At 36.6% G+C, this 12,485-nt stretch overlaps 1 protein-coding gene across 1 annotated transcript in view; it reads right to left on the bottom strand.

The window, feature by feature from the left end:
- Mgl (low-density lipoprotein receptor-related protein megalin) overlaps positions 1-12,485 on the bottom strand; it is a 68,857-nt gene that overhangs the window by 9,763 nt on the left and 46,609 nt on the right. Inside the window, exons 10-14 of the mRNA XM_076780907.1 lie at positions 10,682-12,482; positions 9,788-10,355; positions 9,402-9,645; positions 2,102-2,709; positions 1,562-1,854 (exon numbers count right to left, since the gene is read on the bottom strand). Of these exons, the coding sequence (XP_076637022.1) occupies positions 1,562-1,854; positions 2,102-2,709; positions 9,402-9,645; positions 9,788-10,355; positions 10,682-12,482 (3,514 nt within the window). The remainder of the gene's footprint in view (positions 1-1,561; positions 1,855-2,101; positions 2,710-9,401; positions 9,646-9,787; positions 10,356-10,681; positions 12,483-12,485) is intronic.

Raw genomic sequence — 12,485 nt, 5'->3', positions numbered from 1 at the left:
TCCAATATTTTTAGAATTTCTACATATTCTCTACTAAAATACGCGTTGATTGCTTTTTTAAACATTAAAATCCTTCGATCCGTTCAGAAGTTATGACGTTTTAAAGATATACATGAAATTTCAGGGAAGTATTTCTGGCCTCACATTAGATTTTCAGTAAAGAATTTTTTTCTAGAAAGTGCGTAGGATTTCGGGGTATGTCTATTCACCAAAAATGATTGTAATTGACCCCTGTAACTACATATAATTTTTTTAGTATGATTTGAAATTTTTTAATTTCATCTAAAATTTTCAGTACCTACTCGAATTTTTTTCTCGAAAGTGGGTAGGATTCCAGGGGTATGTGTATCCACCAAAAATGATTGTAATTGAGCTCCGCAACCAAAAATAATTTTTTCAGAATGATTTAACATTTTTTAATTTAATTTTGTTAACTTTTTAACGAAGCCTCCATCAACAAATTAGTATTCTCGATTTCCGTCTTATTTTGGTCTCTAGAATCTCCCATTATAATTTTTCCCAGGGGTGGCCGAGCACCCTGTACAGATGAAAAACCAAATGCATTCCAGAATTCTGTTGAGTACTGCTATTCTGTTAAAAATGAACCAAGATGCCATATTTGTGGTGACGTGGCAATAATTAAATGCGCATGGTGTAAGAAATCTTTATGTTTCAAACATTTTTTCGACGAGTACCACTATTATCGAAACTACATAGAGTAATTGCTATACACACTGTATGTATTTATAATTTATAAATCGCTCCACCTTTGCCACGATGTCATAGGTGGGTAATAAAAACAATTAATCTTTTCATTGCTGTTAAGAAACTTGTCACTGTTATTGTTTCTTGTTACTTGTTATTGTATAATTTAGTGCAAGCCTACAGTGCTTCATTAAAATCAAAGTTAGAACTGCTGCTACCATAGTGGATGTGCGCGCAAGATGTAAATCATCAAAATCTGCAAAACTGTAGGAGACAATTTAAAAATATTACATACCAATGGATTTGAAATAAAATGCTCGTCATTTTTTGTCATTATGAAAATTTCAATAAAATGAAAAATTAAGTTAATAAATTTTTTTTTGTCATAAACAAATTGTATTATGTTAAATTTTTTAACACCATGTTATTGTACATGGGAAACCATTAACCTCGCCCATTAACAATTTTTTCGTATGTCTTTCCGTTTTCGAGATAGCCGTCTCGGGCCAAAACTTCAAGGGGTGGTTTCACCCCTTAAACTCGAGTTACCGCAGCTAAAAAAAAATACGTGTCGATTATTTTTGGCTGCTTTATAAGTGTAACGAGCTCCTCTGAGCGCCGCTCGAAAACTTAGAGGCTGCTCAGGGTCAACGAATAAATGAACTCATCAGGCTTAATTTATCTGATTGCGACCTTTATCACTCCTGCTTTATGGTTTAATTGCAATAATTATGTACAAAAAACTCAAATAAACAAGGGACGGTTATTCAAGCCACAAACCTGGATGCCTGAATAACTTTTAATATATCATAAAACAGATTTGCATCGTGACGATAGTAAATAAAACAGTATTTACGACAAATTGCAGGGTCTTCGTCACTTCCATCCTTGCAGTCGGCGTCTCCGTCGCATTTCCAAGATTCGTGGATGCATCTTCCGTTGGATTTGCACTTGAATTCCAGTTCTCCACAATCTAACGAGCAATTAGCTTCGTCGCTCTTATCGCTGCAGTCTATAGCGCCGTCACAGACGGCTACACTGGGTCTACAATTTCCATTCGCGCACTGGAAGACGCTGGGACGACAAAGACGCGGTGGACAACTAGTCGGTTCGTCGGAACCATCCTTGCAATCCTTTTCCCCATCGCATCTACGAAACATAAGATTCTTTATTAATACATATTTCTCATTTCAGGGATTACAGTACTAAATAACTATGATAAAGGACCAATAACTTTGAATTTCAGTTCATGATGTTGAGAATTTCCAATGAAAATCTTCAAATAGATATATTTTGAATGATTTGGTGGAACGTTCTTTTAGAAAATCTCAAAGTTGGACTTTATCTTAAATCTTCAAGACAAAGTTCTTAATTTAAATATATCAAGGATACTTACTGCCAGTACCACGGAATGCATTTCTCATCCGGAGGTCCACATCGATGCTGTCCATTGGTACAATTGGCACTGCAAGTCTTTCCATCCTTCTCCAGCACAAACTGATTAGGACATTTGCACTTATACGATGTCATTTCTGGTTGACCGTAGTCCTCTAACAAATAAGAACTCGCGGGCGGTGATATCAAACAGAGATGAGAGCAACCGCCATTGTTTTTCATACAAGGATTGTTGTAAGGCAGCTGACGCAGAGGATGAAAGACGTGAATGTCGTATGGCCTGTGCGTAGTGTTGCGGAGGACTCTTAAATTGGCTCCAGAGAACTTCTCCGCTCTGCTGATGGCCTTCAGGTTCCAATCGGTCCAGAAGATGAAGTCATCGAAGACTGTGATGGCGAAAACGTGTGGCACTGAGGCTCCGGTGAGGATTTTATGTCGATTGTGGCCTTCTAAATCTGCAAATGCTATGTAATCCAGGTGTGCGTCTGCCCAGAAGATCCTGTCAGTAAAGTAGTCGATAGTTAAAGCATTTGGCCAAGCGATTCCATCCTCGAGAGTCAGGATCCTTGTGAAATTGCTTCCGTCCATTCCCATCTTGCCTATGTACGCCTGAGAAATTTCAATCGTCCATCAAAACGCTGCTACTTTTCTAATAATCAGTAACGGAATGTTCGATTTCATCTAATTTGATTAAGTTTACTTTTCATTTGGTAACAATTGATAAGTAACTAAAGAATACGATCTTCTCAGTAAAATGTAGTTCTCAATCGTTCTAATAATCTCTTCCCAATACAAATATAAACGGTGTTCGGCCACCCCTGGGAAATATTTTAATAGGGGATTCTAGAAGCCAAAATAAGACAAAAATCAAGAATACCAATTTGTTGATGAAGGCTTCGTTAAAAAGTTATTAACAATTAAATTCAAAAATTTCAAATCGTTCTGGAAAAATTATTTTTAGTTGTTCCTTGACCACATAAAGTGAGAAAATCCCCATAAAAATGGTTCAATTTTCAAACGGCCATAACTTCTACAATAGTGAATATATTTCAATGAAATTTTTTTCCGAAATAGAGCTTATGGGTACCTACAAAAAAGTATTAGACAAATTTTCCGTAGGGCATCAAACAAAATTACTAAAATTGAAAAACTAATTTTTAAGGAAAATCGACAGGAGAAAGGTGACTAAATTTTTCGGTGGAAAAAGAAAATTTCAAATCGATTTGGAAAAATTATTTTCGGTTGCGGGGATCAATTACGATCATTTTTGGTCATTATATATATCCGCGAAATCCTACCCACTTTCCAGAAAAAAATTCGAGTAAGTGCTGAAAGTTTTAGGTGAAAGAAAAGACTTTCGAATCGTCTTGGAAAAATTATTTTTAGTTGCAGGGGTCAATTGCAAGCATTTTTGGTCAACAGACATACCCACGAAATCTTACTCAGTTTCGAAAAAAAAATTCCTTACTAAAAATATAATCTCTGGATAGAAATGTCTGCCCTAATTGTCATGCGAATTTTTAAAATGTCATAACTCCTGAACTGATTGGACGATTTTGATGTTTAAAGAAGCAAACTACGCGTATTTTGATGGAGAATATGTAGAAATTTTAACAATATTCTAAAAGTTGTTCCTTGACCTCCTAAAATGAGAAAAACCCCCCAAAACTGGTACAATTTTCAAATGGCCATAACTCCTACAATAGTAAATGGATTTGATTGACATTTTTTTCTGAAGTAGAACTCATGGATACCTACAAAAAAGTATTGGAGAACTTTTCTGTAGGACGTCAAATAAAATTATCAAAAATGAAAAACGAATATTTAAGAAAAATCGAAGGGTGTCTAAATTTTTCGACGAAAAAAAAAATTTCAAATCCTTCTAAAAACATTATTTTCGGTTGCATGGGTTAATTCCAATCATTTTTGGTCATTAGACATATTCTCAAAATACTACCCACTTTCTAGAAAAAAATTCGAGAAGGTGTGAAATATTTCGACGGAAAAAAAAAATTTCAAATCGTTTTGGAAAAATTATTTTCGGTTGCGGGGGTCAATTACAATCATTCTTGGTCATTACAGATACCCCCGAAATCCTACGCACCTTCGAGAAAAAAATTCCTGCCCGAAAATCTAATGTGAGGCCAGAAATGCACCACCAAAATTACATGCAAATCTTTATAATGTCATAACTTCTGAACAGATTGGGAGATTTTAATGTTTCAAAATGCAAATAACGCGTATTTTAGTGAAGAATATGTAGAAATTCTAATAATATTGAAAAAGTTGTTCCTTTACACCGTAAAGAGAGGAAAACTCCATAAAAATGGTTCAATTTTCAAACAGCCATAACTTCTACAATGGTGAATATATTTCAATGAAACTTTTTCCTGAAGTAGAACTCATGGATACCTACAAAAAAGTATTGGACAACTTTTCTGTAGGGCATCAAACAAAATTACTAAAAATGAAAAACTAATTTTTAAGAAAAATCGACAGGGGCGAAGGTGACTAAATTTTTCGACGGAAAAAGAAAATTTCAAATCGTTTTGGAAAAATTATTTTTGGCTACAGGGGTCAATTCCAATCATTTTTGGTCATTGGACATATCCTCAAAATTCTACCCACTTTCTAGAAAAAAATTCGAGAATGTGTGAAATTTTTCAACGGAAAAAAAAAATTTCAAATCGTTTTGGAAAAATTATTTTCGGTTGCAGGGGTCAATTACAATCATTCTTGGTCATTACACATACCCCCGAAATCCTACGCACTTTCGAGAAAAAAATTCCTGACCGAAAATCTAATGTGAGACCAAAAATGCACCCCCAAAATTACATACGAATCTTTATAATGTCATAACTTCTGAACAGATTGGGAGATTTTAATGTTTCAAAATGCAAATAACGCGTATTTTAGTGAAGAATATGTAGAAATTCTAATAATATTGAAAAAGTTGTTCCTTGACCACATAAAGTGAGAAAATCCCCAAAAAAATGGTTCAATTTTCAAACGGCCATAACTTCTACAATAGTGAATATATTTCAATGAAATTTTCCCCCGAAATAGAGCTTATGGGTACCTACAAAAAAGTATTGGACAACTTTTCCGTAGGGCATCAAACAAAATTACTAAAAATGAGAAACTAATTTTTAAGGAAAATCGACAAGGGGTAGGTGCCCACATTTTTCGACGGAAAAAGAAAATTTCAAATCATTTTGGAAAAATTATTTTCGGTTGCAGGGGTCAATTACGATCATTTTTGGTCATTATATATATCCGCGATATCCTACCCTCTTTCCAGAAAAAAATTCGAATAAGTGCTGAAAGTTTTAGGTTAAAGAAAAGACTTTCGAATCGTCTTGGAAAAATTATTTTTAGTTGCAGGGGTCAATTGCAAGCATTTTTGGTCAACAGACATACCCCCGAAATCTTACTCAGTTTCGAAAAAAAAATTCCTTACTAAAAATATAATTTCTGGAAAGAAATGTCTACCCTAATTGTCATGCGAATTTTTAAAACGTCATAACTCCTGAACGGATTGGACGATTTTGATGTTTAAAGAAGCAAACTACGCGTATTTTGGTGGAGAATATGTAGAAATTCTAAAAATATTCGAAAAGTTGTTCCTTGATCTCCTAAAATGAGAAAAACCCCCTAAAACTGGTACAATATTCAAATGGCCATAACTCCTACAATAGTAAATGGATTTGATTGAAATTTTTTTCTGAAGTAGAACTCATGGATACCTACAAAAAAGTATTGGAGAACTTTTCTGTAGGACGTCAAATAAAATTATCAAAAATGAAAAACGAATATTTAAGAAAAATCGAAGGGGGTAGGTGCCCACATTTTTCGACGGAAAAAGAAAATTTCAAATCATTTTGGAAAAATTATTTTCGGTTGCAGGGGTCAATTACGATCATTTTTGGTCATTATATATATCCGCGAAATCCTACCCACTTTCCAGAAAAAAATTCGAGTAAGTGCTGAAAGTTTTGAGTGAAAGAAAAGACTTTCGAATCGTCTTGGAAAAATTATTTTTAGTTGCAGGGGTCAATTGCAAGCAATTTTGGTCAACAGACATACCCCCGAAATTTTACTCAGTTTCGAGAAAAAAAATCCTTACTAAAAATATAATTTCTGGATAGAAATGTCTGCCCTAATTGTCATGCGAATTTTTAAAATGTCATAACTCCTGAACGGATTGGACGATTTTGATGTTTGAAGAAGCAAACTACGCGTATTTTGGTGGAGAATATGTAGAAATTTTAACAATATTCTAAAAGTTGTTCCTTGACCTCCTAAAATGAGAAAAACCCCCTAAAACTGGTACAATTTTCAAATGGCCAAAACTCCTACAATAGTGAATATATTTCAATGAAATTTTTTTCCGAAATAGAGCTTATGGGTACCTACAAAAAAGTATTAGACAACTTTTCCGTAGGGCATCAAACAAAATTACTAAAATTGAAAAACTAATTTTTAAGGAAAATCGACAGAAGAAAGGTGCCTACATTTTTCGACGGAAAAAGAAAATTTCAAATCGATTTGGAAAAATTATTTTCGGTTGCGGGGATCAATTACGATCATTTTTGGTCATTATATATACCCGCGAAATCCTACCCACTTTCCAGAAAAAAATTCGAGTAAGTGCTGAAAGTTTTGGGTGAAAGAAAAGACTTTCAAATCGTCTTGGACTAAAAATTATTTTTAGTTGCAGGGGTCAATTGCAAGCATTTTTGGTCAACAGACATACCCCCGAAATCCTACTCAGTTTCGAAAAAAAAATTCCTTACTAAAAATATAATTTCTGGATAGAAATGTCTGCCCTAATTGTCATCCGAATTTTTAAAATGTCATAACTCCTGAACGGATTGGACGATTTTGATGTTTAAAGAAGCAAACTACGCGTATTTTGGTGGAGAATATGTAGAAATTTTAACAATATTCTAAAAGTTGTTCCTTGACCTCCTAAAATGAGAAAAACCCCCTAGAACTGGTACAATTTTCAAATGGCCATAACTCCTACAATAGTAAATGGATTCGATTGAAATTTTTTTCTGAAGTAGAACTCATGGATACCTACAAAAAAGTATTGGACAACTTTTCTGTAGGGCGTCAAATAAAATTATCAAAAATGAAAAACGAATATTTAAGAAAAATCGAAGGGTGTCTAAATTTTTCGAAGAAAAAAAAAATTTCAAATCCTTCTAAAAAAATTATTTTTGGCTACAGGGGTCAATTCCAATCATTTTTGGTCATTAGACATATCCTCAAAATCCTACCCACTTTCTAGAAAAAAATTCGAGAAAGTGTGAAATTTTTCGACGGAAAAAAAAAATTTCAAATCGTTTTGGAAAAATTATTTTCGGTTGCAGGGGTCAATTACAATCATTCTTGATCATTACACATACCCCCGAAATCCTACGCACTTTCGAGAAAAAAATTCCTGACCGAAAATCTAATGTGAGGCCAGAAACGCACCCCCAAAATTACATGCGAATCTTTATAATGTCATAACTTCTGAACAGATTGGGGGATTTTAATGTTTCAAAATGCAAATAACGCGTATTTTAGTGAGGAATATGTAGAAATTCTAATAATATTGAAAAAGTTGTTCCTTTACACCGTAAAGAGAGGAAAACTCCTTAAAAATGGTTCAATTTTCAAACAGCCATAACTTCTACAATGGTGAATATATTTCAATGAAACTTTTTTCTGAAGTAGAACTCATGCGTACCTACAAAAAAGTATTGGACAACTTTTCTGTAGGGCATCAAACAAAATTATCAAAAATGAAAAACGAATATTTAAGAAAAATCGACAGGGAATTTTTCGACGGAAAAAGAAAATTTCAAATCGTTTTGGAAAAACTATTTTTAGTTGCGGGGGTCAATTACAATCATTTTTGGTCATTAGACGTATTCCCAAAGTACTACCCACTTTCTAGAAAACAATTCGTGAAAGTGTGAAATTTTTCGACAAAATTAAAAAATCTCAAATCCTTCTAAAAAAATTATTTTTGGCTACAGTGGTCAATTCCAATCATTTTTGGTCATTAGACATATCCTCAAAATCCTACCCACTTTCTAGAAAGAAATTCGAGAAGGTGTGAATTATTTCAATGGAAAAAAAAAATTTCATATCGTTTTGGAAAAATTATTTTCGGTTGCAGGGGTCAATTACAATCATTCTTGGTCATTACACATACCCCCGAAATCCTACGCACTTTCGAGAAAAAAATTCCTGACCGAAAATCTAATGTGAGACCAAAAATGCACCCCCAAAATTACATGCGAATCTTTATAATGTCATAACTTCTGAACAGATTGGGGGATTTTAATGTTTCAAAATGCAAATAACGCGTATTTTAGTGAATTATTTTATGTAGAAATTCTAATAATATTGAAAAAGTTGTTCCTTGACTAGATAAAATGAGAAAATCGCCATAAAAATGGTTCAATTTTCAAACGTCCATAACTCCTACAATAGTGAATATATTTCAATGAAACTTTTTTCTGAGGTAGAACTCATGGGTACCTACAAAAAAGTATTGGACAACTTTTCTGTAGGGCATCAAACAAAATTACTAAAATTGAAAAACTAATTTTTAAGGAAAATCGACAGGGGCGAAGGTGACTAAATTTTTCGACGGAAAAAGAAAATTTCAAATCATTTTGGTAAAATTATTTTTAGTTTTGGGAGTCAATTACAATCATTTTTGGTAAATAGATATACCCTCGAAATCTTACCCGCTTTCTAGAAAAAAATTCGAGAAATGAAATTTTTCGACAAAATTAAAAAATTTCAAATCGTTCTAAAAAAATTATTTTTGGCTACAGGGGTCAATTCCAATCATTTTTGGTCATTAGACATATCCTCAAAATCCTACCCACTTTCTAGAAAAAAATTCGACAATGTGTGAAATTTTTCAACAGAAAAAAAAAATTTCAAATCGTTTTGGAAAAATTATTTTCAGTTGCAGGGGTCAATTACAATCATTCTTGGTCATTACACATACCCCCGAAATCTTGCGCATTTTCGAGAAAAAAATTCAGTACGGTCGGAACTTTAAACGTTAATAACTTTTTAACGAAGCCTTCATCAACGAATTGGTATTCTTGATTTTCGTCTTATTTTGCCCTCTAGAATCCCCCGTTAATTCGCATTTTTCCCACGACATAATATTGTTTAGAACGAAAGAAACCTTATAGTAACACATAGAAAATTGTAGACTACTTTGATTAGGAACACTGTGAAACGAACAGAATTATATTATAATATTTTGTGAATATCGCTACCTGAAGATACCAAGAAGTGAAATATAGATATCCTGTGCCAGGATGGACAACAATGGCCCGTGGATCAGCTATTCCAGTGAGTAGAGTTTTTCTATTAGTTCCGTTAAGTTCCGCAACGTCCAAATGTTTAGCATGTCGGTCCAGCCAGTATAACTTGCGACCAATCCAGTCAACAGCTATTCCCTCTAACCCGAGACTATCGTGTCTGATGATTGCTTCTTTCTCTCCTCCAGCGATCGGTGCCCTAAAAGAAATCTCTGCATCAAAATTAAGAATCCCAATTCTGATTGACAGTTATTAAAAGAAGAAATCTTGAAGAAATCTTGTTGCTAAAGCAAATCTCCTAAGTAACAAGAAAACCATTTAATTCAGTAACAATAATTCACCTAAAGATGGTTTTGGCAGTAACGTCGCAGAAATAGAGCATCTGCTCCGTATAATCAGAGTCCAGAGCAACGACGTTGATAAGATCCTGGTGCATCAGGCTATAATTAGAGGCGTCGATGGACATGTTTCTGACATAATACTTGTTGGTGAAGATGATCCAGGGCTTCAAGTTGTCTCTCCTTTTGCAAGTGTGCTCGTCAGGCGCCCGTTCATACCACAACAAATTGCATTTGCAATAGTAGCTCCCTGGAGTATTTTCACACTGCTGGCTGCAGACCTCCACCGTTTCCGTACACTCGTCGATGTCCTCGCAGGCTTTCCCGTCGCTCAGGAGCTTGTAACCAGGATTACACTCGCAATAGTATCCCGTGGGAGTGTCCACGCATTTGTGACCACATTGGTTCAATTCTACTCTGGCACACTCGTCCACATTGCAGTGGGGTGGCTCGTCGCTCTCGTCAGAGCAGTCGGGTTCCTTGTTGCAGACCAGACGCTGATCTATACAGTTTCCGTTGGCGCACATGAACTCCCCAGGATTTGGACAGGTTGTGTTCTTTGCTTTTGAAGCTGTGGAGAAAGAATATTCGTTAATACTGGGTTTTTAGAACTCTCAATGCTAAATTAGACGTTGAGGGTGGGCCATTCGAGGATAAGAGTCGACAAGAGGACTCTGGGTCTATTTAAAACTGTTTTTATAAAGAAAGAATTCACAAATACAATACTACAAAAATGCTCTTCAAATTCTTTTAGAATCGTCAAGTTTTCGTTTCCAATAAATAACAACAAAGCTTCTAAATCCAATAAAATAAACAAAAATACCTTCATCAAACCCCAAGCATTCAAAAGCATCCGTTTATGACCTTCAAACCCTTGAAAATCTCTGCAAAACTTACGACATCCATCTTCGTCCGAATGATCCCCGCAGTCGTCCTGCCCATCGCATCTGAACTGCTTCCTGACACACTTGAAGTTATGACAAGTGAACTCCTGTTCGCTGCAAGGCTTATACCTGGAGTTACAAAACTTCCCTTCGTCGCTCCCATCTCCACAATCGTTATCGTGATCGCAGAGCCAATTCTTATTCAAACACCTGCCATTGTCGCACGTGAACTGTTCCTCGGAGCAAGGTGTGGGCGTTGGACAGTGCAACAAAGTCACATTCTCGTCGGCAGCGTCTACGCAATCAGGCTCCCCATCGCACAGCCATTTCTTAGGGATGCACTGAGCTCTGTTCCACACTTTATTCGCGATGCAAGTGAACTCAGTCTCCTCGTCGCACTTCCTATCGTTGCATTGATGCCTTTCATCCTCGTCAGAGTAATCAGAACAGTCATTGTCTCCGTCGCAAATATAAATTCTAGGTATACAATTGCCATTATCGCAAGTAAAAAGATCTCCAAAACAGGTTCTGCCCTCAGACTGGCAATAACCCGCAGGTTCGTCGCTTCCATCCAAACAATCGTCGTCTCCATCGCAGTACCAAGTCGCTGGGATGCATCTGTGATTAGAACACCTGATACTGTTCTGTGGACAAGTTCTGTGAGCACAGTGGAGCGGGTTTTCGTCGCTGTTATCCCCGCAGTCGTTGTCCCCGTCGCATAGCCAGTAAGGCTCCACGCAAATATTGGTCTTATCGCATTTAAGATGGTTAGGAGGGCAAGTGGTGGTTCTTGGGCATCTTTCGAGGGTCTCGTCCGAAGTAACATTGTCCTTACAGTCGTTAATTCCATTACAGACTTGTGACTGTGGGATACAGCGGTAATTCGCGCAAGTAAACTCCCCTGCAGCACAGGGAGGGTAGACGCAACCTTCTTCGTCGCTTCCGTCTCGACAATCGTTTTCATGATCGCACTTCCACCTCTTGAAGATGCATCTACCATTGTTGCACCTGAATTCGTTAGAACTACACGAATGGTAAGAACAGTAATTAGGATCCTCGTCCGACCTGTCTCCACAATCGTCATCACTGTCGCAGGCCCACATTCTAGAAATACAATGCCCATTTCTGCAAGCAAATTTAGTAGAATCGCAGGTCACGTTTTTTGGGACGCACATTCTGTCTTCGTTTACCAGTCTACTATTGTCGTCACATTTGCATTCTACGGAGTTGTTCGCCCCAGGGTGACAGGACTGATCGCAGCCCCCATTGGAAATGTTGCAAGGATTTATTTTGCAACGTTGTCTGCCTGGGGAATAAATGTGTAAATCTCTAGGGGAATCTTCTAGGCGTTTTACTAATTCTACTTTATTGGCTCCTGTGTGCTTTTCTGCTCGATAAACGCCTCTTAGTTGGAGATCTGTCCAGTAGATGTGTTCTCTAAAGACGGTTATGGCAAATGGGTAGATTGTGGCGCTAACCAGGACCTGGCGATCGGTTCCATCGAGTTGGGAACGTTCTATCTTCTCGCGGACGGCGTCCGTCCAGTAGAGCATTCGATCTTCGTAATCTATGGCCAGGCCACTGGGTTGGGAGAGGTCTTTGTCCACTATCGGGGTCTTCAGAGAACCCGCCATGGTGGTTTTAAAGATTTTCCCAGAGGCCCCGAAACGGCCCCAGTCGGTAAAGTAAAGGGACCCGTTGCAAGGGTCTACCACTATGGCTCTAGGTCTGTCTACTCGGGCGATCATCACTAGGTTAGACCCGTCTATGTCCATTGCGTAGATGCTGTTGTTGGAGGAGTCTGTCCAATAGACCTG

This window comes from Colletes latitarsis, chromosome 13, assembly GCF_051014445.1.
Source record: "Colletes latitarsis isolate SP2378_abdomen chromosome 13, iyColLati1, whole genome shotgun sequence".
Classification (NCBI taxonomy): domain Eukaryota; kingdom Metazoa; phylum Arthropoda; class Insecta; order Hymenoptera; family Colletidae; genus Colletes; species Colletes latitarsis.
Note: the sequence above shows the minus strand (reverse complement) of the source record. Positions and strands in the feature narration are given on the sequence as shown.